This window comes from Eumetopias jubatus, unplaced genomic scaffold (assembly GCF_037043125.1).
Source record: "Eumetopias jubatus isolate StellerSeaLion01/CBP00866 unplaced genomic scaffold, mEumJub1_p1.0 scaffold_12, whole genome shotgun sequence".
In the NCBI taxonomy this organism is placed as follows: Eukaryota; Metazoa; Chordata; class Mammalia; order Carnivora; family Otariidae; genus Eumetopias; species Eumetopias jubatus.
This window is the reverse complement of record NW_028274818.1, coordinates 85,907,745-85,927,831: the sequence shown is the minus strand read 5'-3', so window position 1 is coordinate 85,927,831 and position 20,087 is coordinate 85,907,745. Positions and strand designations below refer to the sequence as shown.

General features: G+C 38.4%; 1 protein-coding gene and 1 pseudogene across 1 annotated transcript in view; one reads left to right on the top strand and one right to left on the bottom strand.

Moving 5' to 3' along the window:
• LOC114198787 (phospholipid-transporting ATPase ABCA3-like) overlaps positions 1–20,087 on the bottom strand; it is a 193,365-nt gene that overhangs the window by 93,194 nt on the left and 80,084 nt on the right. Inside the window, 1 exon segment of the mRNA XM_088017066.1 lies at positions 468–639. Coding sequence (XP_087873192.1) covers positions 468–639 — 172 coding nt within the window.
• Positions 17,256–17,593, top strand: LOC114198798 (cytochrome b-c1 complex subunit 7 pseudogene; annotated as a pseudogene).

Sequence of the window (20,087 nt, the reverse complement as noted above, 5' to 3'; positions counted from 1 at the left end):
ATATACTTGTAGTCTTTCTGATCAGAAAAACAAAATTATATTTATTTCTTTTATTTAATACTAAACCATAATCTATTTGTCAATTTTTAAGGGAACTATCCCCATAAAATTTGTATATAATTATTATGGTTTGTTAAGTTTTGATATACAAACTATGGTTCATCATGAGAAAATGCCCCTAATCTGGTCAGCCAATATCTTCTAACAGTCATAATTTTGGGTCTTGTCATATAAGAAAATAAATGAGAACTTTTCAAAGTGATTCTGAGAATTAATGGCGAAAGCAGCAGCTGTGATCTTTATCCAGAACCCATTTCTCCTGCATCAGGAAATTAATGGGGTCCATATCTGGCTGGATCTTCTATGTCTAAACTCCAAACATCTTTTAAGTTAAAATACTAAACAAAGTATACATATTGTATCCAAGCCAAAGATACTAGGTTTACATTCTTAGTAAATTTGCTCACCCCAGTATTAAATTTAATAGTAGCAATTTCATTCAATCTAGAAAAAACAGCTCTCTCATGATATCTGGGCACATTCATATTCCACCTCATGTCTCGTCTTATTTTTTGGCCCTTCAAGGAAGGAGAGTGGGTATCCTGAATATCCATTTGGGAATCTGCCAGGTTATTGACCCTACAAACACACATAAACAACAAAAAGCACAACACATTTCATTTTGACTATAGACTCTATTTTATTTAGGGAAAGTCAAACAAGGTTCCAAATTTGGAAGACTCCTTGATCTTTCTCATTGATTGTAAGCTGTACTATATAGAGGCAGCATGATAATAGTGCTCCCAATAAACCAGAGGGCTGCTGAAAATCCATAGCAAAGTTTATACCATTCTGAGACATCATGAGAAAAGCAATTACAATATATTGTATGTTACATAAGCTGAACTTATTTAACTTAAAACTTACCTCTAGCCAAAGATAATTACTCTCCTTTGGGGGTTAAAATGTTCTTTGTTTTGTGAAATGATGCGGATATTTATATAATAGTTTTTTTTTTTTAAGTCCTAACATTTCCTACTACTGCCTATGTCTAAAACTGGCTCTTTGTGTGTGGATACTTGAAAGAGGAGAAGAGATATAGAGGGATAATTATAATCTAAGGAGAAAAATTATAAGAAAAGTGGGAGAAACCATATATCCCAGTATATTGAGAAATAAGAAAGATTAATTACATTGGTCAAAGTGGTAAAACCCTTAGTAGAAAATATATGATTTGAAAGGTGTATTTTTTCTTTTCTTTTTTTTAAAAAGATTTTTATTTACTTATTTGTGAGAGAGACAGAGAGACAGTGTGAATGCACAAGCAGGGGGAGGGGCAGAGGGAGAAGCAGGCTCCCGGCCGAGCAAGGATCCTGATGTGGGACTCGATCCCAGGACCGCAGGATCATGATCTGAGCTGAAGGCAGACGCTTAACTGACTGAGCCACCCAGGTGCTCCAGGTGTATTTTTTCTACACCACAGAATTATCAAAATATTCTTAATACCTTCCTGTTAGCATTTGCATGAAAAAGAATATTGATAAATTCTGAACTATGACAATCAAAAGTAATGAGTAGATTGATAAGACTTCTCTACCTTAAAAAACCCATACATTAAATACATTAAAAAATCTGCCTTAAGATATTCTTGTGCATGTTTTTTGTTTGATACTAAAAGTCTGAGGACTATTGTGCTTTTAAAATATAATCAAATATTTTTCTCTTTCATTTTTCTTAAGTTCTTTTTTATCTTCATATTTTGTTTATTGGTAATAAATTTCCATTAGGAAAACATTAGAGAATATAAATAAGTACAAGGCAAAATATTCCTACTACCTAGAGATAGTACTGATATTTTCCACATACCTTTATAAAAAGGCACAAACATACATACACTCTCTTAAAAGTGTCAAAGGAATTATATTGTCCATTTGTTTTCCTTTTATCTTCTTATTTTCCAGCTTCCCCCAGCTTTTTGAAATATGATTGACAAAAATTATATGTTTAAGGTATAGAACATGATGTTTTGATATATGTATATATTATAAAATGATTACCAAAATCAAGCAAATTAACATATCCATCACTTCACATACTTTTTTGTGATAAGAACACTTGAGATTTACTCTCTTGTCAGATTTCAAATTTACAATATATTATTAAATATAGTCACCATGCAGTATTTGTGGCGACCAGTAGGTCTCCAAAACTTACTTATAACTGAAAGTTTGTACTCTTTGACCAACATTTCTCACTTTTCCCACCTCCTTGCACCTGGTAACCACCATTCTATTCTTTGGTACTATGAGTTCAACTTTTTAAAGACTCTACATAAAAGTGAGATCATGCAGTTTTCATCTTTCTCTGTCTGGTTTATTTCACTTAGCATAATGTCCTCCAGAGAGCCCAGAAATAAAAACACACTTATCTGGTTAATTAACCCACAATAAAGGAGGCAGGAATATACAATATATTCTGTCTTTTCAATAAACGGTGTTGGGAAATCCGGACAGCTACATACAAAAGAATGCAACTGGACCACTTTCTTATGCCATACACAAAAATAAACTAAAAATGGATTAAAGACGTAAATTTGAGACGTGAAACCATAAAATTCCTAAAATAAAACAGGAGTCATCACTCAGACATTGGTCTTAGCAACACATTTGTGGATATATCTCCTGAGGCCAGGAAAACAAAAGCGAAAATAAATTATTGGGACTAAACCAAAATAAAAAGCTTCTGCACAGCAATACAACAAAAAGACAAATTAGTGAATGGGAGAGGATATTTGCAAATGACAAATCGAATTAAGTGTTTAATATTGAAAATACATAAAGAACTTACATAACTCAACATGTGCACACACATGCAACACACACACAATCAGATTAAAAAATAAACAGATGAGAGAAGAGGCAAGATGGTGGAAGAGTAGGGGACTTTGTTTCAATTGGTCCCCTGAATTTAGCTGGCTATCTACCAAACCATTCTGAACACCCATGAAATCAGCCTGAGAAGTAAGAATATATATTTGGATCTTTACAAGCAGAAAAACACCACCTGTCTTGAGGTAGGAAGGGGTGAGTCATGAATCTGCAGAGAGATATTGGAAGATAAACAGAAGGGGGATGGAGCCTCCATAAGTTGGCACCTGAAAAGTGATATAACACTGGGGAGCAAAAGCGTCCTGCGCCTGGAATGGGCAAAAACTCACAGAGCGGTAGTGTCAGGGAAAAGGCTTTAGAGCAGCCCCCAGACAGGATCCAGGACCTGTGGGTGCACACTTGCAAGCCCCTGTGAGCCTGCAACTACTCACAGTTTTAGAAGCACAAAAGGCAGGGACACACACCAGTCCCTGGGTCGACCTGTGAGAGAGTCCCTGTAGGCATGCACTGTGGGTGGCTGTGGTTTTCAGAGGCTCATACGGAAACAGAGATTGTGTTCTGGAGGGTTTAATGAAGAGAACAGACTGTGATTTCTCTGCTCTGGGACAGAGATCTGGGGGTGGCCATTTTTGCTTTGACCCTCGGAAGAGGCACGGAAAGCTGCCAGAAAACAAAAGCTCAAAAAACCGGTTTCTAAGGAGCCGAACCCCCAGACAGGGTGCAGGGCAACTCTGCCCAGGCGAGATTGCCTGAGAAACAGTGCAGCAGGGCCCTCCTGCTTCCTCTATGTTTTTTCTTTGTACGTTTTTCTCATTTCAACTAGATGTTTAACGTATTTCATAGTAGCTTTTTAACTTGTACTTTTTCACACCTATTTTTTTTATAGATATATGCTTCAGTGCAGTCCTTCTTTCCTTATTCAATATTACCTTTACAAGTTTTACTTTCCCTGTAATTTTGGGAAGTAGTGTCATCTAACAAACAGAACAAAATACACCCAGGAACAACTGAAACACTCTATTTTCTCCACACTGAGAGACTGTAGCCCTGCTTCCCCTCACCCCACTCTTTTTTCCCCCAAAGATTATATTTATTTACTTGACAGAGAAAGAGAGAGAGAGCACAAGTAGGCAGAGCCTCAGGCAGAGGGAGAGGGAGAAACAGGCTCTCCTCTGAGCAGGGAGCCCGATGTGGGGCTCCATCCCAGGACGCTGGGATCATGACCTGAGCTGAAGGCAGATGCTTAACCAACTGAGGCACCCAGGCGCCCCTCACCCCACCCTTAAAAATTTTTTTCTAATGTAATGTATGGTGATTAACATAACAATAAAAAATAAAAAATTTTTTTCCAAATTTTAAAAAAATTCTATAAATTTTATTCTTGTGTTTCATTTTGGCTTTATCTTTTCAGCGGTGCCTTCCAACTGCTCTGGATTTTCCTACGGTGCATCTTGCTTGGGTCATGGTATTTTGGATTCAGTACATTCCCTCAACCATCCCTCAACAGAATGACTAGGAGGAGGAACTCCCAACAAAGGAAAGAACCAGAGAAAATGGCCTCTGCCACAGACCTAATGGATATGGATATAAGCAAGATGTCAGAGAAAGACTTCAGGGTAGCAATTATGAAGTCAGTAGCTAGGCTTGAGAAAACCATTAGTGACAATATGGAATCTCTGAGGCAGAAATGAGATCTAATCAGGCCAAACTTAAAATGCTATGAATGAGATACAGTCCAAATTGGATACTCTTACAGCCAGGGTAAATGAGGCAGAAGAATGAATTAGTGATCTAGAAGATAAGCTGACAGAAAGGAAGGAAGCTGAGGAGGATATGGATAAATAGCTACAAGCCCATGAGATCAGACTTAGAGATCAAGGGCACCATGAAATGTTCCAATATCAGAGTTATTGGGATCCCTGAAGCGGTGGAGAGAGAGGACTAGAAGGCATATTTGAGCAAATCATAGCTGAGAACTTCCTTTATCTGGGGAAGGAAACAAGCATTCGTGTCTAAGAGGCAGAGAGGACCCCTCTCAAGATCAATGAGAACAGACCAATGCCCCAGCATATAGTAGTAAAACCTGCAGATCTTAGAACCAAGGAAGCCATCCTGAGAGCAGCTAGGGGGAAGAGATTTCTTATGTATGGAGGGAGGAACATCAGAATAACGTCACACCTATCCACAGAGACCTGGCAAGCCAGAAAGGGCTGGCAAGACATATTCAGGGTACTAAATGAGAATAACATGCAGCCAAGGATCCTTTATCCAGCAAGGTGGTCAATCAGAATGGATGGAGAGACAAAGAGCTTCCAGGACCAGCAGAAATTGAAAGAATATGTGATCATCAAATCAGCCCTGCAAGAAATTTTAAGGGGGTTCTATAAAAGAAGAAAGACCTCAAGAGTAACATAAACCAGAAATTTACAGAGAAAACCTATAGAACAGGGACTTACAGGCAATATGGTGGCACTAAATTCATATCTTTCAATAGTTACCCTCAATGTGAATGGCCTAAATGCTCCCATGAAATGGCACAGGGTTACAGATTGATAAAAAGACATGGCCCATCCATATGCTGTTTACAAGAGACTCATTTTGAACCTAAAGATACCTCTAGATTGAGAGTGAGGGGATGGAGAATCATTTATCATGCCAATGGACCTCAAAAGAAAGTGGAGGTAGCAATTCTCATATCAAATTAGATTTTAAACCAAAGACTGTAGTAAGAGATGTAGAGGGACACTATATCATACTTAAAGGGTCTATCCAATAAGAAAACCTTTCAGTTGTAAATATCTATGCCACCAACATGGGAGCAGCCAACTACATAAGCCAACTGCTAACCAAAATAAAGAATCATATTGATAATAACACATTAATACTAGGAGACCTCAATATTCCACTCTCAACAATGGACAGATCATCTAACCAGAAGATCAACAAAGAAACAAGAACTTTGAAGGACACATTGGACCATATGGACTTCATAGATATATACAGAACATTCCACCCTAAAACAACAGAATACCCATTCTTCTCGAGTGCACATGAAACTTTCTCCAGAATAGATCACATCCTGGGTCACAAATCAGGTCTCAACCAATACCAAAAGATTGAGATTATTCCCTGCTTGTTATCAGACCACAATGCTTCGAACTGGAACTCAATCACAAGAGAAAATTTGGAAGGAATTCAAACACTTGGAAGTTAAAGAGCATCCTGCTAAAGAATGATTGGGTCAACTAGAAAATTAAAGAAGAATTTAAACAATCCATGGAAACCAATGATAATGAAAACACATTGGTCCAAAACTTATGGGATACTGCAAAGGCAATTGTAAGGGGGGAAATATATAGCCATCCAAGCCTCTCTCAAAAAAGTAGAAAAATCCTAAATGCACAAGCTAACCTTACACCTAAAGGAGCTGGAGAAAGAGCAGCAAATAAAACCTAAAACAAGCAGGAGAAGAGAAATAATAAAGAGCAGAGATCAATGAAATAGAAAAACCAGAAAAACAGTAGAGCAGACCATCGAAACTAGAAGCTGGTTCTTTGAAAGAATTAATAAGATCAATAAACCTCTGGCCAGACTTATCCAAAAGAAATGAGAAAGCACCCAAATTAATAAAATCATGAATGAAAGGGGATAGATCATTACTAACACCAAAGAAATAGAAACAATCATTAGAAATTATTAATAGCAACTATATGCCAACAAACTAAGCAACCTGGATGAAGTGGTTGCCTTCCTGGAAACTTACAAACTACCAAGACTGGAACAGGAAGATAGACAATCTGAGTAGACCAATAAGCAGTAAGGAAATTGAAGCAGTAATCAAAAACCTCCCAAAAAACAAAAGTCCAGGGCCAGATGGCTTCCCAGGGGAATTCTAACAAACATTTAAAGAAGAAATAATACCTATTCTACTGAAGCTGTTTCAAAAAGATAGAAACAGAAGGAAAACTTCTAAACTCTTTCTATGAGGCCAGCATTACCTCGATCCCAAAACCAGACAAAGACCCCAACAAAAAGGAGAATTACAGACCAATATCTTTGATGAACATGGATGCCAAAATACTCAATAAGATCCTAGCCAATAGGATACAACAGTACATTAAAAGCATTATCCATCACAACCAGGTAGGATTTATTCCTGGGATGCAAGGGTGGTTCAACTTTTGTAAACCAATGAACGTGATAGAGCACATTAATAAAAGAAAAAGACAAGAACCATATGATCCTTTCAACAGATGCAGAAAAACGTTTGACAAAATACAGCATCCTTTCTTGATTAAAACTCTTCAGAGTGTAGGGATAGAGGGAATGTTCCTCAATATCATAAAAGCCCACAGCGAATATCATTCTCAATGGGGAAAAACAGAGCTTTCCCTTAAGGTCAGGAACATGACAGGGATGCCCACTCTCACCACTGCTGTTCAACATAGTACTAGAACTCCTAGCATCAGTAATCAGACAACAAAAAGAAAGAAAAGGCATTCAAATTGGCAAAGAAGAAGGCAAACTCTCACTCTTCGCAGATGACATGATACTCCATGTGGAAAACCCAAAGATTCCACTCAAAAATTGGTAGAACAGCAAGGTGGCAGGATACAAAATCAATGCACAGAAATCAGTTGGTTTTCTATACACTAACAATGTGACTGTAGAAAGGGAAATGAAGGAATCGATTCCATTTACAATAGCACCAAAACCCATAAGGTACCTAGGAATAAACCTAACCAAAGAGGTAAAGGATCTATACTCTAGAAACTACAGAAAGCTTACAAAAGAAATGGAGGAAGACACAAAGAGATGGAAAAACATTCCATGTTCATGGATTGGAAGAATAAACATTGTGAAAATGTCTATGCTGCCCAGAGCAATCTACACTTTCAATGTCATCCTTATCAAAATATCATTGGCATTTTTCACAGAGCAGGAACAAACAATCCTAAAATTTGTAGGGAACCAGAAGAGATACCAAATAGCCAGGGGAATGCTGAAAAAGACAAACAAAGCTGGGGGCATCACAATGCCTGATTTCATGCTATATTACAAAGCTGTGGTCACCAAGACACCATGGTATTGACACAAAAACAGACACAGAGATCAATGGAACAGAAAAGAGATCCCAGTTATGGACCCTCAACTCTATGGTCAACTAATCTTCAACAAATCAGGAAGAAATATCCAATGGAAAAGACAGTCTCTTCAATAAATGGTGCTGGGAAAATTGGACAGCCACATGCAGAAGAATGAAACTGGACCATTTCCTTACACCACACACAAAAATAGACTCAAAATGGTTGAAAGACCTAGATGTGAGACAGGAGTCCATCAACATCCTAAAGGAGAACACAGGTAGCAACCTCTTCGACCTCAGCCGCAGCAACTTCTTCCTAGATATATCGCCAAAGGCACGGGAAGCCAGGGCAAAAATAAACTATTGGGATTTCATCAAGATAAAAAGCTTTTGCAAAGCAAAAGAAACAGTCCACAAAACCAAAAGACAACCGACAGAATGGGAGAAAATATTTGCAAATGACATATCAGATAAAGGGCTAGTATCCAAAATCTATAAAGAACTCATCAAACTCAACACCCAAAGAACAAATAATCCAATCAAGAAATGGGCAGAAGACATGAACAGACATTTCTCCAAAGAAGACATCCAAATGGCCAACAGGCACATGAAAAAGTGCTCAACATCACTCGCATCAGGGAAATCCAAATCAAAACCTCAATGAGATACCACCTCACACCCGTCAGAATGGCTAAAATTAACAAGTCAGGGAACGACAGATGTTGGCGGGGATGTGGAGAAAGGGGAACCCTCCTACACTGTTGGTGGGAATGCAAGTTGGTGCAACCACTCTGGAAAAAGGTATGGAAGTTCCCCAGACAGTTGAAATTAGAGCTTCCATTCGATCCAGCAATTGCACTACTGGGTATTTACCCCAAAGATACAAATGTAGGGACCTGAAGGGGTACGTGCACCCCAATGTTTATAGCAGCAATGTCCACCATAGCCAAACTGTGGAAAGAGCCAAGATGTCCATCGACAGATGAATGGATAAAGAAGAAGTGGTATATATACACAATGGAATATTATGCAGCCATCAAAAGGAATGAGATCTTGCCATTTGCAACGACGTGGATGGAACTGGAGGGCGTTATGTTGAGTGAAATAAGTCAATCAGAGAAAGACATGTGTCGCATGACCTCACTGATATGAGGAATTCTTAATCTCAGGAAAGAAACTGAGTGTTACTAGAGTGGTTGGGGGTGGGAGGGATGGGGTGACTGGGTGATAGACATTGGGGAGGGTATGTGCTACGGTGAGCGCTGTGAATTGTGCAAGACTGTTGAATCACAGATCTGTATTTCTGAAACAAATAATGCAACATATTTTAAGAAAAAAGAAAAAGAAGAAGATAGCAGGAAAGGAAGGACGAAGGGGAGTAAGTCAGAGGGGGAGACGAACCATGAGAGATGATGGACTCTGAAAAACAAACTGAGGGTTCTAGAGGGGAGGCGGGTAGGGGGATCGGTTAGCCTGGTGATGGGTATTGAGGAGGGCACGTTCTGCATGGAGCACTGGGTGTTATGAACAAACAATCAATCATGGAACACTGCATCAAAAACCAATGATGTAATATATGGTGATTAACATAACAATAAAAAATTAAAAAAAGATGTTATATATGAATGTAATGGCAATGGTGACTACAAATCAAAAACCTATAATAGATACACAAAAAATAAAGAGAGTGGCATCCAAACATAATGCTAAAGAAAGCCATGAAACCATAAGGGTAGAGAACAAGAGGAAAGAAGAGAACTACAAAAACAACTAAAAAAACAATGAATAAAATGGCAATAAATACATACTTATCAGCAATTACTTTAAATGGACTAAATGCTCCAATCAAAAGACAAAGGGAGAGGGGAGGAGCAAGATGGCAGAGGAGTAGGAGACCTAAATTTCATCTGGTCCTAGGAATTCAGCTAGATAGGGATTAAACCATTCCAAACACCTACAAACTCAACAGGAGATCGGAGAATAGCAGCAACTCCCTGAACAGAAAATGACTACTTTCTGGAAGTTAGGACATGCAGAGAAGTGAATCCGAGGTGATATTCGGAAGATAGATGGTGGGAGAGGGGGCCTCCATCAGCGGCTACCAAAAAGTGATAGAGCAGTGGAGCACAAAATCGGAAATTTTATAAGTTGGCTCTGCTGAGGGACGTCGCTCTAGTGGCTAACTGGGACAGTGTCGTCTGAGGACCTTCGGGGTCACAGAAAGACCAGGGATGCCTGAGGGCGGCAGAGCTCCCAGGTATCGGAGCAGGGAAGCCAGCTGCAGAGATGGAGCCGAGGGCAGGCTCTCAGCTTGGGGTTGCCCTAAGCTGTGATCCACGGCACAGTCGGGCCATTGCTCTTCCAGCAGGGACCCAACTAGTGGCAAATCCGGGGAGACTCCCCTTCCTCCCCAGGGGAGGAGCGGTGCGGGAGTGCATTGCAGGGATCTGCTGGGCTTGGAGACTCCAAACAGGGCCATGTGCCAGAGATAGAAATGCTCAGTCACAGGCCGGGTGAGCACAGAGTGCAGCTGGAGACTGGGGAGACGGGAGTGATTGACTGCTTTTCTCTGGGGGCACACTGAGGAGCAGGGCCCTGAGTTCTCAGCTCCTCCGGGCTGGAGATTGGGAGGCTGCCATTTTCACTCTCATCCTCCAAAGCTGCACGGAAAGCTTGCAGGGAACAAAATCTCCTGAGAGCAAAGCCGAGCAGATTCCTTACCTCAGACCCGGGAAGGGCGAGGCAATTCCGCCTCTGGCAAAGACATCTGAGAACCACTGCAACAGGCCCCTCCCCCAGAAGATCATCAAGAACAGTCAGTGAAGACCAAGTTTACCAATCATGGAGAACGGCAGAACTCTAGCACTAGGGGAATACTGCACATAGAATTCATGGCTTTTTCCCCATGATTCGTTAGTTTTTTAAGTTAATTTTTAAAATTTTCTTTTTTCTGTTTTTTGAATTTTTCTTTTTCCCTTTTTCAACCAACATCTTATCAATCCCCTTTTTAAAAAAATCTTTTATTTTTCATTTTTAGAGTCATATTCTATCCCTTCATAGTAGTTAACCATATATATATTGTTCTCTCTTTAAAATTTTGGGATACAGTTTCTTCTAACAGACCAAAATATACCCTAAATCTGTAGTGTATGGCTTTATTCTAGTCTCCTGCCTGATCACATTCTCTCCCCCCCTTTTTTAATCCTCTTCTTTCTTTTTTCAACCAACTTCTTATCTTTTATAAAATCTTTTATAATTTTCACCTTACAGTCATATTCCATTCCTTCATTGTATTTACCCTTATTTTTGTCCATATATAAGCTTTTCTTTCTTTAAAATTTTGGGAGGCACTCTCTTCTAACAGACCAAAATAAGCCCAAAATCTAGTGTGTGGCACTGATCTATGCACCAGCATGATCATATTTGATCATATTCTGTTTTTTTTTTTTTTCCTTTTCTTTCCTCCCAGTTTCAGGTCTCTTCTGATTTGTTTAGTGTATATTTTTCTGGGGTCATTGTTACCCTGTTAGCATTTTGTTCTCTCATTCATCTATTCTCCTCTGGACAAAATGACAAGACAGAAAAAATCACCTCAAAAAAAAAAAAAGAGGCGGTACCAACTGCCAGGGACCTAATCAATATGGACATTAGTAAGATGTTGGAACTAGAGTTCAGAATGACAATTTTAAGCTGGGCTTGAAAAAAGCATGGAAGATATCAGAGAAACCCTTTCTGGAGAAATAAAAGAACTAATCCCTTTCTGGAGAAATAAAAGAACTAAAATCTAACTAAGTCGAAATCAAAAAGGCTATTAATGAGGTGCAATAAAAAATGGAGGCTCTCACTGCTAGGATAAATGAGGCAGAAGAGCAAATTAATGATATAGAAGACCAAATGATGGAAAATAAAGAAGCTGAGAAAAAGAGAGATAAAGAACTACTGATCATGAAGGCAGAATTCGAGAGATAAGTGATACCATAAGACAAAACAATATTAGAATAATTGGGATCCCAGAAGAAGGAGAAAGAGAAAGAGGGGCAGAAGGTATATTGGAGCAAATTATAGCAGAGAACTTCCCTAATTTGGGGAAGGAAACAGGCATCAAAATCCAGGAGGTACAGAAAACTCCCCTAAAAATAGGTCAACACCCTGACATCTAATAGTAAAACTTACGAGTCTCAGAGACAAAGAGAAAATCCCGAAAGCACCTTGGGATAAGAGATCTGTAACCTACAATGGTAGAAACATTAGATTGGCAACAGACCTATCCGCAGAGGCCTGGCAGGCCAGAAAGGACTGGCATGATATATTCAGAGCGCTAAAAGAGAAAAATATGCAGCCAAGAATACTATATCCAGCTAGGCTGTCATTGAAAATAGAAGGAGAGATAAAAAGCTTCCAGGACAAACAAAAACTAAAGGAATTTGCAAACACTAAATCAGCCCTACAACAAATATTGAAAGGGGTCCTCTAAGCAAAGACAGAGCCTAAAAGTAACATACACCAGAAAGGAACACAGACAATATATAGTAACAGTCACCTTACAGGCAATACAATGGCACTAAATTCATATCTTTCAATAGTTACCCTGAATGTAAATGGCTAAATGCCCCAAAGGACACAGGCTCTCAGATTGGATAAAAAAACAAGACCCATCGATATGCTGTCTGCAAGAGACTCATTTTAGACCCAAAGACACCCCCAGATTGAAAGTGAGGGGGTGGAAAAAATTTACCATGCTAATGGACACCAAAAGAAAGCTGGGGTGGCAATCCTTATATTATACAAATTAGATTTTAAAACAAACACTATAATAAGAGATGAGGAAGGACACTATATACTACTTAAAGGGTCTATCCAACAAGAAGATCTAACAATGGTAAATATCTATGCCTCTAACATGGGAGCAGCCAATTATATAAGTCAATTAATAACAAAAGCAAAGAAACACATTGACAACAATACAATAATAGTGGGGGATTTTAACACCCCCCTGACTGAAATGGACAGATCATCTAAGCAAAAGATCAACAAGGAAATAAAGACTTTCAATGACACACTGGACCAGATGTACTTCACAGATATATTCAGAACATTCCATCCCAAAGCAATGGAATACATATTCTTCTCTAGTGCCCATGGAACATTCTCCAGAATAGATCACATCCTAGGTCACAAATCAGGTCTCAACCGGTACCAAAAGATTGGGATCATTCCCTGCATATTTTCAGACAACATTGCTTTTTTTTTAAGACCTTATTTATTTATTCATGAGAGACAAAGAGAGAGAGAGGCAGAGGGAGAAGCAGGCTCCCAAGAAGCAGGGATCCTGATGCGGGACTGGATCCCAGGACCCCAGGATCATGACCTGAGCCAAAGGCAGACGCTTAACCATCTGAGCCATCCAGGCGCCCCAGACCACAATGCGTTGAAACAAGAACTTAATCACAAGAGGAAAGTCAGAAAGAACTCAATTACATGGAGGCTAAAGAGCAACATAGTAAAGAATGAATGGGTCAACCAGGAAATTAAAGAAGAATTAAAAAAATTCATGGAAACCAATGAAAATGAAAACACAACTGTTCAAAATCTTTGGGATACAGCAAAGGCAGTCCTAAGAGGAAAGTATATAGCAATACAAGCCTTTCTCAAGAAACAAGAAAGGTCTCAAATACACAACCTAACCCTACACCTAAAGGAGCTGGAGAAAGAACAGCAAAGAAAGCCTAAACCCAGCAGGAGAAGAGAAATCATAAAGATCAGAGCAGAAATCAATGAACTAGAAACCAAAACAGTAGAACAGATCAATGAAACTAGGAGCTGGTTCTTTGAAAGAATTAACAAGTTTGATAAACCCCTGGCCAGACTTATCAAAAGGAGAAGAGAAATGACCCAGATAAAATCATGAATGAAAGAGATCACAACCAACACCAAAGAAATACAAACAATTATAAGAACATATTATGAGCAACTCTATGCCAGCAAATTAGATAACCTGGAAGAAATGGAAGCATTCCTAGAGAAGTGAAAACTACCAAAACTGAACCAGGAAGAAATAGAAAACCTGAACAGACTTATAAAGGAAATATAAAGGAAATTGACCTATAAAGGAAATATAAAGGAAATTGAAGCAGTCATCAAAAATCTCCCAACAAACAAAAGCCCAGGGCCAGATGGCTTCCCAGGGGAATTCTACCAAACATTTAAAGAAGAATTAATACCTATTCTTCTGAAACTGTTCCAAAAAATAGAAGTGGAAGGAAAACTTCCAAAATCCTTTTATGAGGCCACCATGACCTTGATCCCCAAACCAGACAAAGACCCCATCAAAAAGGAGAATTACAGACCAATATCCTTGATGCACATGGATGCAAAAATTCTCACCAAAATACTAGCCAATAGGATCCAACAGTACATTAAAATATTATTCACCATGAACAAGTGGGATTTATCCCTGGGCTGCAAGGTTGGTTCAACATCTGCCAATCAATCAATGTGATAGAATACATTAATAAAAGAAAGAACAAGAACCATACGATCTTCTCAATAGATGCAGAGAAAGCGTTTGACAAAGTACAGCATTCTTTCTTGATCAAAACTGTTCAGAGTACAGGGACAGAGGGCACATACCTCAATATCATAAAAGCCATCTATGAAAAACCCACAGCGAATATAATGGGGAAAAACTGAGAGCTTTTCCCCTAAGGTCAGGAACACAGCAGGGATGTTCACTATCACCACTGCTATTCAACATAGTATTAGAAGTCCTAGCCACAGCAATCAGACAACAAAAAGAAATCAAAGGCATCTAAATCGGCAAAGAAGAAGTCAAACTTTGCAGATGATATGATACTTTATGTGGAAAATCCAAAAGACTCCACCCTAAAACTGCTAGAACTCATACAGGAATTCAGTAATGTAGCAGGATATAAAATCAATGCACAGAAATCAGTGGCATTCCTATACACCAACAACAAGACAGAAGAAAGAGAAATTAAGGAGTCGATCCCATTTACAATTGCACCCAAAACCATAAAATACCTAGGAATAAATGTAACCAAAGAGGCAAAGAATCTGTACTCAGAAAACTATAAAATACTCATGAAAGAAATTGAGGAAGACACAAAGAAATGGAAAAACATTCCATGCTCATGGATTGGAAGAACAAACATTGTGAAGATGTCAATGTTACCTAGAGCAATCTGCACATTTAATGCAATCCCTATCAAAATACCATCCACTTTATTCAAAGAAATGGAAAAAATAATCCTAAAATTTGTATGGAACCAGAATAGACCCCGAATAGCCAGAGGAATGTTGAAAAAGAAAAGCAAAGCTGGCAGCATCACAATTCCGGACTTCCAGCTCTACTACAAAGCTGTCATCATCAAGACAGTATGGTACTGGCACAAAAACAGACACATAGATCAGTGGAAGAGAATACAGAGCCCAGAAATGGACCCTCAACTCTATGGTCAACTTATCTTTGACAAAGCAGGAAAGAATGTCCAATGGAAAAAAGACAGTCTCTTCAACAAATGGTGTTGGGAAAATTGGACAACCTCATGCAGAAGAATGAAACTGGACCATTTCCTTACACCACAGAAAAAATTGGCTCAAAATGGTTGAAAGTCCTAAATGTGAGACAGGAGTCCATCAAAATCCTAAAGGAGATCAAGGGAGCAACCTCTTCGAACTCAGCTGCAAAAACTTCCTAGAAACATCACCAAAGGCAAGGGAAGCAAGGGTAAAAATGAACTATTGGGACTTCATCAAGATAAAATCTTTTGCACAGCAAAGGAAACAGTCAACAAAACCAAAAGACAATCGACAGAATGGGAGAAGATATTTGCAAATGACATATCAGATAAAGGGCTAGTATCCAAAATCTATAAAGAACTTCTTAAAACTCAACACCCTAAGAACAAATGATCCAATCAAGAAATGGGCAGAGGAAATGAACAGAGATTTTTCCAAAGAAGACATCCAAATTGCCAACAGACACTTGAAAAACTGCCCAACATCGCTTGGCATCAGGGAATTCCAAATCAAAACCTCAATGAGATACCACCTCACACCAGTCAGAATGGCTAAAATTAACAAGTCAGGAAACAACAGATGTTGGCGGGGATGCGGAGAAAGGGGAATCCTCCTACACTCTTGGTGGGAATGCAAGCTGGAGCAGCCACTCTGGAAAATAGTATGGAGGTTCCTCAAAAATTGGAAAATAGAGCTACCTTATCATCCAGCAATTGCACTACTGGGTATTTACCCCAAACATATGAATCCAAATCCAAAGGGGTACGTGCACCCCAATGTTTAGAGCAGCAATGTCCACAGTAGCCAAACTATGGAAAGAGCCAAGATGTCCATCGACAGATGAACGGATAAAGAAGAAGTGGTATATATATACAATGGAATATTATGCAGCCATCAAAATGAATGAGATCTTGCCATTTGCAATGACGTGGATGGAATTGGAGGGTATTATGTTGAGTGAAATAAGTTAATCAGAGAAAGACATGTATCATATGATCTTACTGATATGAGGACTTCTTAATCTCAGGAAACAAACTGAGGGTTGCTGGACTGGTGGGAGGGATGCGGTAGCTGTGTGATAGACTTTGGGGAGGGTATGTGCTATGGTGAGAATTGTGAATTGTGTAAGACCGTTGAATCACGGACCTGTACCTCTGAAACAAATAATACATTATATGTTAAAAAAAAGAAGAAGATAGCAGGAAAGGAAAAATGAAGGACGGGGGAATTGGAGGGGTAAAAGAATCATGAGACACTATGGACTCTGAGAAACAAACTGAGGGTTCTAGAGGGGTGGGGGGTGGGGGGATGAATTAGCCTCGTGATGGGTAGTAAAGAGGGCATGTACTGAATGGAGCACTGGGTGTTATACACAAACAATGAATCATGGAACACTACATCAAAAACTAATGATGTAATGTATGGTGATTAACATAACATAAAAAAAGACAAAGGGTGATTGAATAGATAAATAAACCTAAACCCATCTATATGCTGCCACAAGAGACTCTCTTCAGACCTAAAGACATGTAGAGACTGAAAGTGAAGGCCTAGAAAAACATATAGCATGCAAGTAGAAGAAAAAATAAACCAGAATGGCAGTACTTATATCAGACATCATCGATTTTGAAACAGACTGTAGCAAAAGACAAAGAAGAGGACTACATGATGACAAAGGGAAGCATCTGACAAGAGAATATAACAATTATAAATGTTTATGCACCCAGCAGTGTCGGGTCAAAATGGTGAGCAGACCTGCTGTAGTGGCATCAAGCTGGTGGCTAGAGGGTATTAAAAAATGGTATTAGAATGCTGCATGGTTCAATAAACTGGGGTTAATGTAAGATGATACAATACATGAGAATGATGATGTGAAAGAGGCCTTAAGAAGGCTTCCTGAGAACCTTTATAATGACAGGATGTTTCACATTAAGAGAGTACTGGACCTGACCATGAAGCAGCAGATCTTGCCTAAAGAGCAGTGGAAAAAAAATATGAAGAGGATACAGTCTACCTTGACCCATAGCTGAAAGAAGTTATTTGGGAAAGAAAAGAGAGAGAAGAATGGGCAAAGAAATAATCATGGAGTTGAAATCTGCAGTTGCAGCTGTCCTCAAATATTTTTAATAAGTTGGATAAACCTGAAATGCACAATTTGGAACTCTTTGAGCTACAAATGTATTACTTTAAATAAATGTCTATTGTGATTAAAAATATTTACACACCCATCATAGAAGCACCTAAATACATAAAGCAATTATTAATAGATATAAAGGGAGAAATCGACAGTAATACATAATACTAGAGAACTTTAATATCCCACTCACATCAATGGATAGATAGATCATCTAGGCAGAAAATTAGCAAGGAAATGGTGGCTTTGAATGACACATTAGATCAGATGCACCTAACAGATATATACAGAATATTCCATCCCCAAACAGTAGAATACACATTCTCTTTAAATGCACATGGAATAGTCTCCAGAACAGATCACACATTAGGCCATAAATCAAGTCTCAAAAAATTTAAGAAATTGAAATCATATCAATGTAATGGCATGTAATTAGAAATCAATCTGGAAAGAACACAAATAAAAGGAAGCTAAACAGCATGCTACTAAATGATGAATCAGCCAACCAGGAAATCAAAGAGAAAATTTAAACATACATGGAGACAAACAAAAATTAAAACACAACAGTTCAAAATCTTTGGTACAGAGCAAAAGCAGTTCTAAGAAGGAAGTTTATAGCATTACACGTCTACCTAAAGAAAGAAGAAAATCTCAAATAAACTACCTACTGTTGTACCTAAGAAAGCTATAAAAATAAGATTAAAGTGCAAAGCTAAAGAGCAGAATAAGTGAAATAGAGACTAAAAGAAGTGGAAAAGATTAATGAAACCAGGAACTGATTCTTTGAAAAGCAATAAACTTTTACCTAGACTCATTGAGATAAAAATGAATGAAATCAGAAACAAAGTAAGAGAAATAACAACCATAGAAATACAAAGGACATGAGAATACCATGAAAACTGTATGCCAATAAACTGTACAACCTAGAAGAATTTCTAGGTAAATTCCTAAAAACATATAATCTTCTAACACTGAATCAGGAAGAAATAAAAATTCGAACTGAGAGATTACTAGTAATGAAATTGAATCAGTTATCAAAAAACTCTCAATAAGCAAAAGTCCAGGGACAGATGGCTTTACAGGAGAATTATGCCAGTCCTGCTGAGCCCTGCTGGTGTATCACCACTAGGGCAAATCCACCAGAGAATTGGAGCAGCAGGCCCCTCTCCAAGAAGTCTAGCACAAACCTTTTGCATGCAACAAGTCTATTGATCATAGAGTGCAGCAAAACTTCAGTTTTGTGGGAAACAGGATCTAGCTTCTTTTGGGTTTTTTTGTTTTCTGTTTTTTTTGGGGGGGAATACAGAAAAAGTAATTTTTAAATTTTATTTTATTGTATTATTGTATTATTTTTAAATTTTTTTTCTTTTTTCTCTCAAGATTGTCTAAACAAGCAGACCAAAACATACCTAGCTTTTTTCATTTATTCTTTTAATTGAAAAAAATTTTCTTTTTCTTTTCTTTCTTCTGACCTCCAAAATTACAAGATGGAGGAATTCACCCCTAAAGAAAGACCAGGAAGAAATGATGGCTAGAGAATTAATCAATACAGATATAAGTAAGATGTCTTAAATAGAATTTAAAACAACAGTTATAAGGATATTAGCTGGACTTTCAAAAAGCATAGAAGACACCAGAGGATCCCTTTCTCCAGAGATAAAAGAGCTGAAAGCTAGTCAAGTGTAAATTAAAATTACAAACCCAAATGGACGCCATAACAACAAGGATGGATGAATTAGAGGAATGAAGAAGTCATTTAAAAGATAAACTGAAAAAGTACAGCTGAAAAGAAGTGGGAAACAAAGGTAATGTATCATGAGGGTAGACTTAAGGAACTTAGTGACTTATTAAAATGGAATAACATTTATATCATAGGTGTCTCAGAAGATGAAAAGAGAAAAAAGGGGCAGAAGGTTAATTTGAGAAAATTATAGCTGAAAACTTCCCTAATCTGGGGAAGGACACAGACATCAAAATCCAAGAAGCACAGAGAACTCCCATTCAATTCAACAAAAGATGGCCATCACCAAGGCATATCATAGTCAAATTCACAAATACACAGACAAGGAAAGATTCCTGAAAGCAGCAAGGGAAAAAAAGTCCTTGACCTATAAAGGAAGACAGATCAGGTTTGCAGCAGGGCTGGTTCAATATTCGGAAATCAATCAACCTGATACAACACAATAATAAAAGAAAGGATAAGAACCAAATGATCTTCTCAATAGATGCAGAAAAAGCATTTGACAAAATACAGTATCCATTCTTTTTTTTTAGATATTTAATTTGTTTGATAGAAAGAGACATAGTAAGAGAGGGAACACAAGCAGGAGGAGTGGGAGAGGGAGAAGCAGGCTTCCCGCTGAGCAGGGAGCCCAATGCAGGACTCAATTCCAGGACACTGGGACCATGACCTGAGCCAAGGCAGACTCTTAACGACTGA